Source organism: Narcine bancroftii, chromosome 9 (genome assembly GCF_036971445.1).
Source record: "Narcine bancroftii isolate sNarBan1 chromosome 9, sNarBan1.hap1, whole genome shotgun sequence".
Taxonomy (NCBI): domain Eukaryota; kingdom Metazoa; phylum Chordata; class Chondrichthyes; order Torpediniformes; family Narcinidae; genus Narcine; species Narcine bancroftii.
This window is the reverse complement of record NC_091477.1, coordinates 111,840,597-111,859,006: the sequence shown is the minus strand read 5'-3', so window position 1 is coordinate 111,859,006 and position 18,410 is coordinate 111,840,597. Positions and strand designations below refer to the sequence as shown.

At 39.6% G+C, this 18,410-nt stretch overlaps 1 protein-coding gene across 1 annotated transcript in view; it reads right to left on the bottom strand.

Moving 5' to 3' along the window:
• dner (delta/notch-like EGF repeat containing) overlaps nt 1-18,410 on the bottom strand; it is a 160,410-nt gene that overhangs the window by 21,220 nt on the left and 120,780 nt on the right. The window contains exons 6-8 of the mRNA XM_069897348.1: nt 18,107-18,260; nt 13,848-13,961; nt 466-690 (exon numbers count right to left, since the gene is read on the bottom strand). Coding sequence (XP_069753449.1) covers nt 466-690; nt 13,848-13,961; nt 18,107-18,260 — 493 coding nt within the window. The remainder of the gene's footprint in view (nt 1-465; nt 691-13,847; nt 13,962-18,106; nt 18,261-18,410) is intronic.

The following is an 18,410-nucleotide window of genomic DNA, read 5'->3' as shown; positions in this document are numbered from 1 at the left end:
GGACTATTAGGTTAATTGCTCACATGGGTGTTTTTGGGTGGCTCAGGCTTGTAGGCCAGAACAGCCTGTTATCATGTTGAATCTCTCAATTAAAAATGATTGTCTCCCAATGAACTGTCCTTGAGAACAAATCTCTAGGGACTGTCAGATTAGGGTGATGCTGTGCATAATGTGTATTCTGACCTAATGCTTGGCTCATAGCTGGCTTTACAATTCAACTTTTTTTGCATGATTGAAAGATGAACTGTGATTTGCTTTTGCACCTTGTTAATGCCCATCTCTAGGACAATGACCGCAGATTGCACTATACTGACATATCTACAGTGTGAACATGCCTGCTGCCTTTTAACCTCCTGTGCCACTCTTGAAGGAAATATACTCCATACATAGAAATATTTACTGGCCCTGTGCTATCTTCTTACTGAAGGCAAAAAATCAAATATGTTTGTAGAGCATGCACCATACCTGGGATACAGAGGCATTTGTAACTGGTACCAACACTGCGGCACAGGCCATGGGAGCAGGGATTAAGGGCACAGAAGTCAATCAGCTGAGCACAAACTGGCCCAGTGTAGGCTGGACTGCAGTTACAACTATATGATGTGCCTTCTGCAAAGCAGGTCCCATTGTTCTGGCAAGGTGACAAGGCACAAGGGTCCATCTTCTCTTCACACCGGGAGCCTGTAAAACCTGCAGTATAAATCAGAACCAAGCACGTTAGCGGCTCACAACAAGAAAATATGTATGATGCGAGGATTCATACTGAGACTAAGGTAGTTAGAGACATGGTGAGGGTGAATTTCCTTGGGGTTTCTCCCTCTACTCCAGCCAGCTTCAGTAGAAATTCTACTTAACTGAATAAATAAATGTTGTGCATTTTGGATGAAGATATACTTTCAGAGAGAAAGCAATTGGCAAGGAAATTTCAGCTCCCATTGGTAACTAATGAGGGAACTTCCTCCGAATTTATTGAACAAGAAAACTGTCAAAAGCTTTGGCTTTCGTGGCATTAGCAGGTGCCATCTATTGTATTGTAACCTGAGAGAATTAAGCAACTTGATTTAGTTTGTAAAGAGAATTGTGGACCCTGAAACTTTTGTAGTTCAATCAATATATTGGTGCAACAAATTCATACAATCTAATATTATCTTTTGTTGTTTAATTTTTCAGAATAAGGTGGCTAAAATATTTAGAAATAACTCAGTAACTTGAGTGTGAACCGTCGCAAACTGTAATGAGAACACAGAAAAATTTCTCCATTGTTTGTCAGAATTAAATGTGCAGGGTTTAGGCTGCCAGTTGTACAAAATATCTCACATTTGGTTTATTAGGTATCTCCCATGAATCACAGAAGATGGCTCTGCTCTGTCTTTTACGTCCCAATTAATTAATTTCTAATCTCATAGGAATGCTTCCAATTAAATAGTTGTGGAGAAATATTTCAGGAAATCTCACTTGAGTTAATCAGTCTTTACAGGTTTTGGGTTTTTTTGAAGCAAAGCTTTGCAAATTCACCTTCCAAAATATTTTACCATTTGTCATTGACAATGAACCTAAGATATATCACCTGCAATTTCCTTTTGGTGCATAGTACTATCTTATCTGATAAATGTTTGGTTCAAGAGACTCCATCATTACTTCAAGCAAGTTTCTTTTTTCACTTTTCAGAAGAACTTTCCAAAAAAAATGTGGCTTCTCCCTACTGCCACACCTTGTGGTGGTATGACCACCAGCCTACTGCAGGGGGCGATCTCTGTACCTGCAGGAAGACCACCTAAGGGCTGACTCCACTTGGCCGGCTGTCAATCAGCCGACCCGAACATAGACCTGAGCCGGCCCCTCCTGAGCCAATCACACGGGAGCCACCAATGCATGAACTGGTGTTCAGACTTTAATCTGAATAAAGCCAGGTTGTACAGTCTTTTGAGTTTTGTGCTTGTTTACTGCTACCTTAGTGTACCACACCCCTTTCCCACATTTCCTCTATTTCCTGCACAGCTGACCTGGCCCCCTCCACCCCAAGACTCCTCACTTACCATCCCACCTGCACATCCAATATTATTCTTCTCTGCAATTTCCACCACCTACAATATGATCCCACCTCCAGAAGCATCTTCCCCTCCCCTCTCTATTGATGATGTCCTTCAAGGTAGGAAGAGAGCCCCCATTGGTTACCCATATTGTCTGTAACTTTCCTATTAAAGAAAGTGAAAGCTCATCTTGGAGCATCCTTCTCTCCCCTGCCAATGCAAGGTCTCCAGTCGCCATTTACAACTAATTGGTGATGTATAAACTAGGCCAGGAGTGCAGTCAAAAGTATAGAGGAACATAATCAACAGTGCAGAGTTAAAGAAAGGGAGGAAAAAAAAAGTTAATCAAAGCCCTTGCCCTTCATAAAGGATGGAAAAAATATCACGGTTAGTGTAACGCTGTTACAGCGCCAGTGACTCTGGTTCAAATCCGTCGCTATCTATAAGGAGTTTTTATATTCTCCCCACATCTGCATGGGTTTATGGGTTTCCTCCAAGTGCTCCTGATTCTTCCCACCTTTTAAAAAAAATGTTGGGGGGGGGGGTAGTTGTAGGTTAGTCGAGTGTAATTGGATGGTACGGGCTCATGGGCCTGTAACTGTGCTGCGTATCTGATACACTAACAATTAGACCCGACAGACCAGAAGTCAAAATTAACAGGCTTTAATCGCTATAAACTTACAGTCATATCTTACATGCTGTGGCTGATGCCAAGGCAGTCACTGAGGAAGGGGATTGGGCAGTACCGCCTTTATTAGGAATCCTGAGGGGGGAGGAGCTACAGGATCGGGGGCATGTATTACAGTGTTCCACCACAAAGTCTAAATTTATAATTTTTCCACTCTTCAGAACATCCCTAAGAGCCTCACGGTCAATGAAGTGCAATTCCAGCCCTGACACTGGAGGCATTATCACCTGGCTGAAGCTTTCACTCACAATAACTATTGGAGCTTTTGAAAAACTACTTTAAAGGTCATTTTATATTATTTGCTCCATTAACCAGGCAGCAGTACTCTTGATCTGGTCTATTTTCACTCGCTCCTCTTGAAGGCATTGCTTCGCCAAAGACTATTCTTAAAATCTTCCCTGGGTTTAGCTCGAGAACCTTTAACCTCTTTGCAGACTGGTTGGTAAATAAGCATTAGAGAACACGCAGATAAGCTTAAAAATTACTGCTGTTACACGACACAGATGTTTATATTTGATTTCAATGTCGCCCCTTGTGACCAAGATAAATTAAAAAAAATAATTTTGAGATGCAGCACAGTAACTGACCCTTCCGACCCAAGAGCCCAGGCCGCCCAAAGACATCCAGGTGACCAATTAACCTACTAACCCCGTATGTTTTTTGGGATGAAGGAGGTAACAGGAGCACCCAGAGGAAATGCATGCAGAAACTTGAAGAAAGTACAAACTCCTTACAGGCAGTGCCAGATGCAAACCCTGGTCACTGAGCTGTGATAGCATGTGTTAACCATGATACTTAACTGTGGAGTTGAGTCTCATGTGTTGGCAAGTTAATCTAGAATTTGTGATGTTGGTGTCTTATGAAGTCATCCAGTTACCAAGCCATCTAGATAACTGAGACAAACAATTTTGTTAAATTTAAAAATGGTTTAATCTGCTTGAACACTGCACAAGCTTATTAAAGGATTTAACGCATTAGCTGTGGACGCAGGAAGTTATGCAGCAAGTTATTTTCTTTTACAGCTGCTAAAACATTGTCATCAGACAAATTTAGCTCTGTATTCAGAACAGTTTGCATCTACTGTGATAATAGAATAATTTGACCACTTTTTGGCACTTGTATTCCTAAATTACTGTTTCTGTGATTGTCGTAATGAACATGAACTAACAAGGTTGCTTTATGAATAGTTAATGGCTGGTTAGTTAGACAAGGACATTTTTAATTCTCATTATACTACATCTCTGGAAGTGAGTTTAACCACTACATTTTTAAAACCACTTCAAAACTGTAATACATCCCCATACCTCCCTAAACTTCATTTCCTTAAATCTAATTAGTTTACCAATTCCGAAATAGGGTTTTCTTAGCTAGCCAACCTTTGTAGTTTTAAACATCGGGGCTATCTAATGAGGGTTTTTAAAAAAAAAATTAGACATAGCACGGTAGCAGGCCTTGTCAGCCCATGAGCTAACCATACTACCCATGTTGTGTCTATGGGCATACTAGAAATTTACAAATCAGCCAATTTGGCTGATCTTACATATCTGTTCCTTCCTTAAGAAAGACTTCAGAAGCAATGTTGCTTCATAAAGACTTCTGCTGTGTACAGTCTTCAACAGAACTGGAAGGCACACAATATCCACCACTTCATTCACAGAGAAACATTTATCACTCAGCTAATCTCACAATTTAAAAAGAACTTCCAGCTATTTCTCTGTGATGCCTTTATCTTCATGTTTGCTTATATTCCAATTCCAAAAGATATTGGTTGTGAACTTATTGGAATCAAATAAATAAGTAAATATTGGTTCTTTTTCTGGGTAGAAATTCAAAACTGGGATTCAGCTGCAATTTGCTCCTTTAAATCATTAAAGTGAGAAGTAAAGTCTAATTACTAATGACCGCTTCCATTGCTCTTTTTCTCATGTATTTACAAGTTCTGACATTGAAGGATTACCCTACTGCAGCTGGTGAGTTAGAAATGGATTTTTGTCTAAATTATTAAAAAATTGGGCCCAGATTTTATAATGTCCATGGGGATCCATTATAAACATTTCAAATATCTGTCTTGTCAATGTACGGAATTTATCTAGATAGGCTACTGGGCACCAGTGGCAGATGCAGCTATTAAACACTGTGCTTGATTGGAATAAATTGCAGTGGAAAATGCAAATTAATTAAAAAATATATTTACAGTCAGTATTTTGTATCTTGGTAACATTTTCTGTTAAAGAATACAATTTAAATTCAAATTATTATAGAAATTTACAAAATACATTTTCCAATCAAGTAACAAGGTGAGCTTGTTCAGTGGCACGTTTTTGACGTACAGTATTGGCAAATTCTGTGAGAAGCAGGGACTCAAAATTTTCCTCTGCTTCTAACATGCCAATGTATGGTGGCATCCAGACATGCGTGGATGGTCACGTGCACCAAGATACTGTGGAAAAACCTGCATGTTATCCAGGTAAATCACATAGATGGTAGTGCAAGAATAAAAGCATAACTTAGAAGATTGCACATGTTGTCACATGCAATATAAGTGTATTAAAAAGAAGGTATATTTAAACAGTGCAAGGCATTATCTTGTACTAATGGGAGGTCTGTTAACACCAGGAAATAAACCTTGAATCTGCTAGGTAAATTTTTTAAAAACAGAGGCTGTCTCTGTAGGGATTTTCCATCACTGGCCATGGGCCATTCATGCAGAGAGTTGGCACAGATACAGCATCATCTGTGAAAGAAGGCTGGACCTTACAACTTCACACCTAACAAGCTACTTTAGAAATGTTGTTATCATTGTAATAGAGGAAAATATTTAATGACAATATTCCAGTAAAATTGCCAGATCAATCTTCTTCATGTGAGATTTGTCCTGGTACACCCACATCCTCACAATGGCCAAGAAAGCACACCAGTGTCTCTACTTCCTGAGGAGCCCGAGGACCTTTGGCAGATCATCAAAATCCCCTAACAATTTTTACAGGTGTGCCATTGAAAGCATCCTATCAAGGACTGGAGCACCTCTGCCTAACACACCAAGAAACATAACGCACGGTAACAGGCCGTTTTGGCCCACGAGCCCGTACCACCCAATGACAAATTATCTACAATCCCCCAGTATGTTTTGAAGGTTGGAAGGAAAATGGAGCACCCAAAAGAAGCCCATGCAGACAGCACTGCATTTGAATCCAGGTCCTGATCTCTGACGCTGGTGCATGTGACAATAAATTTGAACTTGAACCTGTTGTTATTTGTTCTATGCAGCAAATAAGACTTCCATTGTGTTTGTTCTTAAGTGGCAATAAAATTTGTTCTTTCATTTATTCACTCGTTCACATGTACAGAAATACTGCGTGATCGAGCAAGAACAACATTACACAAAGGGCAGAAAGTAGAGATTAGTTTAAGGAATTGGGTGTACTGATTGACAAAAAGTGTTTGGCCATGGATCTTTCAAGATTTGTTTTCTATTGTTCAGATAAAGTCAAAAGACTATTCTAACATCTGATCATTGCCAACAATCCAATAACCTTTTACTTCTGCACTGAAATGCCATTCTAGAATATAAAACATTGTTATATTGCTCAAAAGTACCAACTTCAATTTTAACTGAAAATTCCTGACACATCAGAGATTTTTAAAAATGTGCTTCTTAGAGCAGAGCAGCTAGTCAAACTGAATTCAGCAGCTAAAGTTTTCCCATTCCTTTATCTAGATTTGGTGATGTGCAAAATTCCTTGGTCAAAGGGATTGGTAAGTATGCCAGGATGTTGTTCAAACCAATATTGATTCAGAATTTCTTTCTGGCATTCCTGATAATAATCTAAAGCAAGTGCTGGTTCCCTTACATACATATATGACCTGTATACTCAATCCAGAATCTGTAGGGAATCGATGAGCTGCCCCATCAAAATAACTTGAATAAAGACAAGGCTTAGTCCTGAGTTAGCCTGCAGCCTTCTGAAGATAATAATCTGTGCATAGTTTCTTACAAAAGACTGGAGTAGAACCTTTGCAATCAGGGCTTAGTGTCTGCAGGATCAGAAAGGAATAAACACTCTCAGGCATTGCAGGCTAGACATGCAGCACTATTTTAAACACATGATGGACATATCTTCATTTTATTAAACTGCTTTCCCAGATTTGTGTACTTGTTATTTATTTGAGTGAAACGGTTGGGTTTTCCTTTTGAAAGGAGGTGTTGTTTTTCCCAACCTTACATCAATTAAATGAGCACCATTATCACGGAGTTAAAATTGCTGGGTGCCAATGACAAAACAGTGCCCCTCAGCTGGTTCTCGTCTATAGGGCCAGATGTTGAATTCCTGCAAATTAACGCCTAGAAATTATAGCTCAATGCTGGAGGTAAAAGGTCAAGAAGCAGATTTGAACCATCTGCATAATTAAAACTTTAGATTTCCTCAGGAACTTTTGAGGGGCTCAACAGACTGGAAAAGTTGTGACAAATCAGTGTTAGGTTTGTCTGTGCAGAGTCATGATTAATATGCAGAAAACATCAACCGTTACAGCTTTCTCCAACTGTGTTCACGTTCTGCCTTCAATACTTATTCATGAGCAATCCTATGAATCCCACTCGTCCTGATAATTCCCATCTGGGGAAGCTCCAGAAACTCAACTTGGCATCCTTCACCTCTCACGCCAAAATAATGCAGAATCAGCTCAAATCCTCTCACCTCTTGGGTTGAGAGCAATACACCTCTCTCTCATGTAATATAAAAATAATGGTGGTGCTGCAATGGCAGCACTGCCTGCTAATGTGGACCACTGGAGAGCGAGGAGAGCAGACACAGTGCTCCACTTCAGGATTCTACTGCCTAATCCTACTACTGACGGCTCAATATAGGCTTTAAATGGTCCTGTTAAAGGAGCCTATGGTACTGTATTTTAAAATCCTGCAACCATGGGGTCTGGGCCCAAGATGGTGGCACCTATGAGGGGGTTGCAGACTCCGGGGAAGCAGAGGACTGGCACAGGGCACCAGAAAAAGGGAAGACCGCCCCCTATTTGAGAAGGAGAAACAGTGGAGGTGACCCATGGCAGAGGACTAGTGAGGAGCTTTGCGGCTGAAGTACACACAGGTAGTGGCTGTCGGAGACTCCGGCAAGGAACCCAGACAGGCTGCAGACTTCAGATCTGGAGCTTGGGTTGCTGATCATTTGGACTGGAGTCTGTGTGGCTGTGGAGTGTTGGAGATGAATCTGCAGACACAATGTAACTCTTTTGCTTAATTTTCTCTGACTGTGAGGCACACCCAGGAATTTCTGCCGATGGCGAATCCGTCTGCCTTATGAAGCAAATTTCATGTAATATTAAACCTGTTTTATTACATGACAATAAAGAAATCTTGAATCTTGAAAACCCAGGATCATTCAGCAGTTGTCAAACTCAAATCCACCATTAACACTGAGATCTGAAAACATCTTTCCATTATTTTCCAGCCTTTATCTAGGATTCCACGGGTGATCCACTGATAGTAAGAGAAATGGAGATCTTCACAAAAATTTAAAATATTGCAAAAATTTAAAAGACACCTATTTACATTTCTCACAGAAAAGTTATTTTAATTTAAATTTAATCTTTCAATGCAGACTGCAAATCTCAGAATAATTCACAGTGGAGATGGAATCTAACCTTAACTGAGAGGTCCTGATAAACACAAAGTCTTCGACATGGTATCAACATCCTTCACACTCACTGTGACCAACATCAAAGGAGAGACCCTGCTACTAAAACTGTCACATATCTTGGGTAATATTTTTCTTGAATAGTTTGCTGTACAACATTTTAGTTATGCTTAATCAAAATCAAATTTACTTTAGCATCAACAGATTTCATTTGCTCCAGCTAAATGGCCCATTCTTCCTACGTGGATGACTCCCAGTCCACTGTGTCAACAGATACAGCAGGCAACAGAGAGGTTAATCAAAAAAAAATTGGATAGAACAAAGTGTGAATAAAACAATGGAAATTAAGGCGGGTGCATTCTTTAACATCTCCTTCTGCAACAATACATCACAGCTAATGATTCCATATCATTCCCTAATGTTTCTGAGTGAATGCTGTTTGAAAATTTTGCACTAAAAAGATTTTCTCCCACATCTTCAGCCTGTGAGCACAGCATGTCACTGAGTGGAAAATTTTCCATAAATCTCTCAAGATCGTTTGGCTTTGATGGTGCTCAGTCATCAATATTTCCTTGTACAATACTGAAAATACAACTCGAAATCGTTGTCCTAGATATCCGTACTGAGAAAACAAGCTGCTTGCTGCAAGAGCCTTTCTCCTGTTTGCTTCCTTCTCCAATGTATTTTGGTGTATCTTCCCCTCATTGTTTTACAGTGAGTCCAAACAATTTGACTTAACACAGGTTCTATTAGCTTATCGTCAGAATATTGGAATTGAATTGTGAGGTTTCAGGAGAATTGTGTCCTGACACTTCCCTAATCAATAATCGATGGACAGGGATTATAGCTATTAAATGTGACGAGTCATTAAAAAATTCAGTGACAATGTATATCACTGATATTCCTTACATGAAGGGAAATTGCTAAATTTCCTTTAAAGGATCACTGCACATGCAGCCACGGGGAGAACGTGCAAACTCCTTACAGACACCACGGGATTCAAAGTCCGGACCCAATTACTGGCACTGTAAAGGCGTTGCCTGTAATGTCCTGGGCTGTGTCTACTACCTTTTGGAAGGCTTTATGCTCAGGGGTTTTGGTGTTTCCATACCAGATTGTGATACAGCCAGTCAGCACACTTTTTATCACACCTCTATAGAAATTTTCCAAGGTTTCTGGTGTCATACCAAACCTCTGCAAACTCCTGAAGAAGTAGAGGAGCTGGTGTACTTTATTCACGATGCCATTGGTGTTTTGGGTCAAGGAAAGATCATCCGACATAGTGACTCCCAAGAACATAAATTTGCTCACCCTCTCCACCTCTGATCCCCCACCCCCCCCCCCCCCCCCCAATGATCACTGGATTGTATACGACTGGATTTCCTTCCCTCAAGTCAATAATCAGCTCCTTCCTTTTGGTGACATTGAGTGCAAGTGTGTTCTTGGTGCACCATTCAGCCAAGTTTTCAATCTCCCTCCTGTACGCTGACTCATCCCCTTCCTTTATACAACCCCCTACCATGGTATCGCCAGCAAATTTGTAGATGGTATTATTGTTGTACCAAGCTACAAAGTCGTAAGTGTAAAGTGAGTAGAGTAGGGGTCTAAGAACACAGCCCTGTGGTGCTCTGGTACTGATGGAGATTGTGGAGGAGAAGTTTTTACCATTCTTCACTGATTGAGATCTGGAGGTGAGACCAGTCTGAAGACCTATCTTTTGAATGTTTGCACTTGTTCTGAGGCAGTAGGAAATGGTAGAAAATATAATGAACATGACAATGTGAAAGTATAGCAAAGGAAGATTCTTTAATAATTTTCAGCTGTTTAATATAACATGCTTTGCAAAGTATAAAAATAGGAAAGGAAATGATGGTTGCTATTTGGATAAGGTTAGTACATGAATTTTTAACTTGACGTTATCCTGTCTTGAAATGACAGAAGGAAATGCTAGGAGCCATATTCTGTTATGCTTCTTCACTTTTAGTGGGGAATCATGACAGAATAGTATCATGGATAGAACAGTTCAGGGACAACTAAGGCAGTTAAAGTTGTTTAGTTGAGCTGTCGATGTAGGCGTCTCACAGATTATAGTATTAACATTATGCCTCAACTGCATGACATATTACCACTGAGCCTGCTAGCGATCAAATGACAATCACCATAAATTGTTCTCCTTTATGAATACCATCTAGTTGAATATTATCTTGGTATCTCCCAATGCATTTTACAAGATTGAATAAATGGTAGAATTCTCTTATTAAACTCAGACTATTTATTGTGAATTTTATTTCTTCTTTTGTGTGCATATATGTCAGGTTAATAAATTCTGTTTCAGCATGTTACATTGAATATACTCTAGTCTGGCTAAACTTACTGTCATTCCGGGAAACCTTGGTCTGTCCTTGGACAGTTACAATTATATTTGGATGAACATCTGTCTAATAGATCATTCAAAATATTTGGCACACAACAATGAATATGTATTCCTCTTGTCTGAATGATCAACATCTCTCTCCACCCAATGTGCCTACAAAAGATACAGATGGTGAAAAATTCAACTTCATTGTTGGCACAGTTTGGCTTCTGACAATTCACCATTTAAATGCGAAAGGACAGACCAAAATTGGGCAAACTATCAAAATTGAGAAGCTGTTTAGATTTCAATCAAAACATTGGATTACGGAGTCAATAATTTTCTATCTGATTTCCAAACTACATTTTCCAGATTTTTGGGCGGAAGTGAGGAACATTCAGGGAAGTGCTGAAGCCAAAGGAGAATGTATAAATTAAAATCCTAAAATTCCCCCAAAAATCCAAACAACAGTATTTTATGAATGGAAAGATCATTTCCCTTAAAGGTAGGATCAATGTGAGGACTCTGCCCAGGGCTCCGAGGCAGTCGGAGGACTGCCAGTATCCTGCAATAGGATAGCTACAGAACTGCTAATCCCTTAAAGTATTGCCAAAGCTTTCATATCATCTCTTCTACATCTGCTGTGGATTTACAGAGGTTGTACAGCACAGGATGGAAGAAGTGGCTCTACGTGTTTGACACCAAACTGGCAGTATCACTGGTGATCAAAATAAAAGGACCTAAAGCCAAATAAAGCTCTGGGTCTGCACTTTTGTCAAATGCTGACCTTGCTTTTATGGTTTTATTTAATTCACTACATATTGACAACTTTAGTAAATTATTAAAGTGCCACACTATATACATTGCAGACATTTCAATGAGGATCTGTTTCTTTTAAATGGGCGGGGAGGAGGGGAATCATAGTCAATGAATAGAGTGGATATAGTAATAGGACTGATGAAGGCAAATATGCCATATGCCTTCTTTACCACGCTATCTGCTTGAACCACTTTCAGGGAACTATGGACACACTCGAGATCCCTTTGAACATACCTCTAAACTTCGAAGTTTTCTGTCATTTACTTAAAGAAGAATGTCTACAATGCTGGAGTTGTAGCGAAATTTATAAAAGTGTTGGAGAAACTCAGAAGGTCATGCAGCATCTACAGAAAGTCAAGGTTTCAGATTTGGCCCTTCATCAATGTACCTGCTGTGTTTCTCCAGCACTTTTGTACATTGTTTTATCATCTAGTGTATATTTTCTTCTTATATTTGACCCCCTAAAATGCAATGCTTCACATTTGTTTGGATTAAACTGCATCTGCCATTTCTCTGCCCACATTTCCATCTGATCTATATTTTTCTGTATCCTTTGATTACCCTGACCCATCATCCACAACTCTACCATTTTTTCTGTCATCTGTAAACTAATAAGCCCTCCTACAGCAATCGCAGCACTGATTCTCACAGAACACCACTGGTCACAGACCTCCAGTTAGAATAACACCGCTCCACATCTACCCGCTGTCTTCTATGACAAGCCAATTTTTAATCCAATCTAGCAACTTCCCATAGATCCTATATGTCTCAATCTTCTAGATCAGCCTGCCATGAGTGACCTTGTCAAAAGGTTGACTAAATTTAATGCAGACAACATCCATTGCCCTACCCTCGAACTACCTCCTCACAACACTCACTCAAGTTTGCAAGACTGTTCAACACAAAATAAATTTAAAAATATAGATTTTTGGATAGAAGAGGAATCAAAGGTAATGCAAATAGAGCAGGAGAATGGTTCTGAGATAGAATGTCTCAGTGAATAGTTGAGCAGGTTCAAGGAACTGAATACTGCCAATGGTAAACATGGGAGACATCAGTGTGGAAATTGAACCCTACATTTTTTTGCCCATAATTTCAACTTCCCAGTACCCTGTATTTTATTTTATTTTTTTAATTTTAAAGAAAAAAAACTAGTAGAAACCCATTTGGGCCCATTATACTTGCTGCCAATTATACCAACCCCGAACATTTTGTAACTGGCTGAATCCTTTGACAACTAACCTTATGATCCACAATTCTGCTAATTTTCACTTTGTCTGTGAACTTATTAAAAGCCCATCCACGTTTCCGTCTGTATCATTTCTGTATGTCACATACAAACAAGCAAAGGAGGAAGACATGGCTTGTCTAGTCAGGCTATTTATGTCCTCCAGACCCAGAGGGTAAAAAAGGGGAAAGGGGAAAATCCCTCCCTGCAGTTTAATGAGCTTCTTTTCCAGCTTTTTCAGTTCTCACAAAGGGTCTTTTATCTGAATCAGCAATGTTTGTTTGTCTTCCCACAGGTTTTGCGTATTCCCAGCATTTTCTGCTTTTATTGGTGCACCATTCAGACAAGTTCTCAATCTCCCTACTGCATGCCAACTCATCACCTTTCTTTATACAACCCACTGCTGTGGTATTGGCAGCAAATTTGTAGATGGTGTTACAGTCCTACTGAGGCACACAGTTGTAGGTGTAAAGTGAGCAGAGCTAGAGGCTAAGAACGCAGCCCTGTGGTGTTCCGGTACTGATAGAGATTATGGAGGAGATGATCTTACCAATCTCCACTGATTGTGGCCTGGAGGTGAGGAAATCCATGATCCAATTACACAGTGGGGTGTTGAGTCCCAGGTCTTGGAGCTTGCTGATGGGTTTTGAGGAAATGCTGAACTGTAGTCAATAAAGAACATCCTGTTGAATGCTTCTTTGCTGTCCACGTGTTCCAGGGCTTTGAGTAGAGCCAGTGAGATGGCATCCACTGTCGACCTGTTGCTACAACAGGTAAACTTGCTGCTGCCCAGACTGGAGCTGATATGCTTCAACACCAGCCTTTCAAAACACTTCATACTATGGATGTAAGTTCTATTGGTTTAATTACCATCGAGGATTGTTTTGTTGTAGGCTTTCAACATTTTTTGGATTAGATTTCAATGAGATTTCTTAAATCTATCATAAACTGAGGATCTCGTTTAATTTCCTTTTGGTAAAATACTTGTGGGGAGAGGGGGATACTCTGTGAAATCAACTTGCTTTGAATGCCAAAACATACTACTGAGGAAAATTATGTGCTGATTCTGTTCAAAGCCTACCTTCTGGACAGAGGCAGCTGTAGTCTGTTGTTCTGCTCATGCAAGTAGCTCCATTTAAACAGGGCTTGGAGATACAATGATCAATCTGAGTCTGGCACAGTTCTCCTGTATAACCTGGTAATACAAAGGATCCAAAGAATATAATTATTTCCCACATCAGAGAAGATAGGTTTTGCCTGTTATTCAGTGGCAAGAATTTATATGGTCAACATTTATACCTCAAGCAAAACCACTAAAATCAGTTACCTTATTGCTTAACTCTAAGCTGGCTGACAGATTGGCAGCTAATTATACTAGTAGCATTCCCAGGTGACATGGCACATTAGTTTGGTGATAGTTCTGCACTTGTAATGATGTTGGATAAGTAGCTGGAAGGAAAGAACTTGAAGGAGTGTGGAGGGGTTTAACTGGCTTGCTCATTAATAATCTAATGTAGATTCAATATATTGGAACCATTCTAGGATTCTTGTGAATTTTATTTAAAGTAAAATCTACACAGCTTCTAATTTTCTCAAGTGCAATATAGCGATCTTAACAAATCTACTAATGAACCGAATAAAGTTTTTCGGTTCTTATAGGGCTTCTCATGTAGTAAATCTCATATCATGCACTGAAGTATAATAAAAGCAGAAAATGGAAACACTCAGCAGGTGAGACAGCATCCATGGAGCAATAACGATAATTAAGGCTTTATATGTTAATTCTCTGCATCAGCACCAGAAAAGTGATATCCACATTTAATGCCAAGCGTGCCCTTGATGTCTCACTTCAACAGTCGCACTATCTACATCTCAATTCTATCCTGAACCACAGCCACATATCATCTTTCAAGGGACCATTTCTACAAAATACTATTTTTCAACCTTTCAATCATTAAAGATTGTAAACATGAAACAGCTTTTGAATGCCAGCTTTGAAGAAGAGTTGGCATCAGATGGATTTGCAAGCTTAAAGAAAGATAGATCCATAGCCCGGATGAAACATGGGTTCTGAGGTGGCTAATAATGTTTGGCCCCAGGATACACCGGAGATGTTCTGCGGTCAGAATGACTGACGCCAGAAACTCGAAATATTGGAATGTTGGTTTTACCATTAAAGGGATCTGATCAGTCCCATTCTCTGCTTTTTACCCAATACAAGACAAATTCCTTTCTTTCAAGTGCCCAATGCATTCTTTTACCATTATATCTTGAACTACAAAAGGTTGCAATGGATACAAAACATTTTGAAGGATAATAATGAACATCAGAACAAGGAATCCACTGTGTGAGAAGCTGATGGAGGCAGGCATGCTTACAACCTTCAGGTAGTATCTAGATGAGCACGTGAATTGTCCATGCAGAGAAGACTATGGACAAGTGCTGACGAACAGATTAGCGTAGAGAGATATTTCTTGGTCCACATGGTAAGGATGGACTGAAAGACCCTTATACAGTATATGCCATATAATCCGATGAGGAATGAGTGAAATGCCTTAACAAAACAAAGAAAAAGCCACATCAGGTATCTGTAAAATAGAAATACAGAGGACATACTAACAATAATCTACATAAGAAAGAGGCTGAAGAGGAGGACGTCCAAAGTAGGGGTGAGAGTAAATATAGGGGCCACTAGAAAATGAAGCTTGAATAATAATGGGAGACAAGGAGATGTCAGAGGAACTAAATGAGTATTTTGCATCAATCTTCACTGTGGAAGACATGTGCAGTGTGCCAGATGCCGAAGGGTCTTAGGGAAGGGAAGTGAGTGCAGTTACTATTTCAAGAGAGAAGGTGGTCTGAAAGTCGAATGGTCTAAGGGGGGGATAAGTCTCCCGTATCAGATGGAATGCACCCTCGCATTCTGAAAGAAGTAGTGGTAGAAATTGTGGAGGCATTGGTAACGATCTTTTAAGAATCAATAGATTCTAGTATGGTTCCAGAGGACCAGAAAATTGCAAATCACACCCCACTATTCAAGAAGGGAGGGAAACAGCAGAAAGGAAATTATAGACCATTTAGCCTGTCGGCAGTAGAAGGGAAAATTGTCAAGGATGAGGTTACACAGTATTTGGAGGCATATGACAAGATAGGCCAAATCCAGCAGGGTTTTCTTAAGGGAAAATCTTGCTTGGCATACTTATTGGAATTCTTTAAAGAACTGACAAGCAGGCTAGATAAAGGAGATGCAGTGAATGTTGTGTATTTGAATTTTCAGAAGGCCTTTGACAAGATTCCTCACATGAAGCTTCTTAATAAGATAAGAGCCCATGATATAACAGGAAACATAGTAGCAAGGGTAGAGAATTGGCTGATTAGCAAGAAGCAGAGAACCGGAATACAGGGATCAATTTCTGGTTGACTGCAAGTTGCTAGTGGTGTTCCACACAGGTCGGCGTTGGAGCTGCTTATTTTTGTACTGTATATTAGTGATTTAGAATATGGAATGAATGGTTTTATGGCCAAGTTTGTAGATGATACAAAGGTATCAGATGATGCAAAGGTATCAGATGATGCAAAGGTATCAGATGATGCGAAGGTATCAGATGATGCGAAGGTAGGTGGAGGAGCAGGTGGTGTTGTGAAACAGGGAGGCTGCAGAAAGACTTAGGCAGGTTAGGAGAATGGGCAGAGAAGTGGCAAATGGAATACAGTCAGAAAGTGTGCAGTCTGCACTTTGGTAGAAAAAATAAATGGGAAGATTATTTTCTAAATGGGAAGAATTGACTAAATTGTCTCAAGTTCTAAATTGAAAATACACCGATGCAAAGGGACCTGGGACTCCTCGTGCAGGACAGCCTGAAGGTAAACTTGCATGTTGAGTCAATGGCATTCATTTCAAGAGGAATAGAATATAAAAGTAGGGATGTGATGGTGAGACTTCACTTGTGAGCAGTTTTGGTTTCCTCATTTAAGAAAGGATGTGCTGGCATTGGAGAGGGTTCAGAGGAGGTTCACAAGGATGATTCTGGAAATGAAATGATTATCATATGAGGAGCATTTGACAAATCTTGGCTTGTACTCATTGGAATTTAGGAGAATGGGGGTTGGAGGGGTCTCATTGAAACACTTCAAATGTTGAAAGGCATGGACAGAATGATGGTGGGAGAGTCTAGGATCAAAAGGACAACTTCAGAATTGTAGGGGGTCTGCTGAGAACAGAGATGTGGAGGAATTTGTTTAGCCAGAGAGTGATGAATCTATGAAATTTTTAGCCACAGGCGGTTGTGGAGGCCAAGTTATCGGGTGTGAGGCAGAGACTGATAAATTCTTGATTAGCCATGGCATCAAATGTTATGGGGAAAAGGCCAGACAATGGGGCTGAGTGGGAAATGGATCAGCTCTTGATTAAATGGTGGGGCAGGCACAATGGGCTGGATAGCCTATTTCTGCTCCTGTGTCTATGGTCTTTTATGATTTGAGAGATTTCTTGCAATGATGGACACATCAATCTATGCTTCTCCCATAAGAAATGTTTTATTGAAGAAATTAAATCTGTTATTAATTGTCAACACTTTATCATGAGAAATATTTTCCTATCTCTGGAGTTTTTAATTGATGCCTAATCAATAATATTTCACTATCATTTATTTTTATTCTCAGATGAAACCTATCTTTGTGGCTTTGACTGATGGAAAGTCCATCTATCCTATAAAAAATTCTTATGTATTGCAGTACCGTTATGACACTACTGAATATGTTCAGAAAAATGGTTCAATTTTTTAAAGCTGCTCTATTGATCTACCTCACTCCACATGGTAGCTGTGACTCAAATCCCAAACTAAAAGGATGATCAATGAAAATATATGTCAACTGAAAACAATTTCTAACATTTAAAACTGCAGTGGTTGCTGTGGTCACTTTGATTTACTGATGCGCCTCTGCATATTGGATATTGAACCACAAACTACAAAAAGAAATTGTAAGCAGGATTTAAGATTGAAGCAAATAAACTTGCAGCTTAAAAAAACACAATGCAATCACATATACCAGATGTAATTAAAGGAAAAGCCTAATTTAGAGACTTAACTGTAATAATGAATGACTAAAGAGGAAATATTGCAAATTTTTTTCAGCTAAATTTAACTATCATCTCTTCAGAGGTTATTGTACAATGGAATGAACTGGAACTCCTTGCAGCGGAAATAAATGGGGAGTCATCTGGGAATCAGGAATTCCCTGGAATTGAATAGAAATAATTCAATCCATAAAATCCAATGTGCAATGAAAATGAATTTGCCATCTTGATGATAATAACCCTAACAAACATTTCAGGTATACCTGGTGGGCAGACACAGGTGAAGTTCCTTAAGTTGTTTCCCTCTTTAATGTCCAAGCATGTTCCATTGCTCAGGCACTGGATGTTATGGCAACCATCAAATTCTTCACAGAAAAGCCCAATGTGTCCTTCTTCACAGTCACAAAAGAAGGTGACCTATAAAAAAAACACATTTGACATGATAACTTTAAATGCAGTCATCAGGTTAGAACTATAAAAACACTGCAGCACAGAAATAGGCTTCTTCGGCCCTACTAGTCTGTGCCAAGCCTTTTTTTTTTGCCCAGTCCCACTGATCTGCACCCA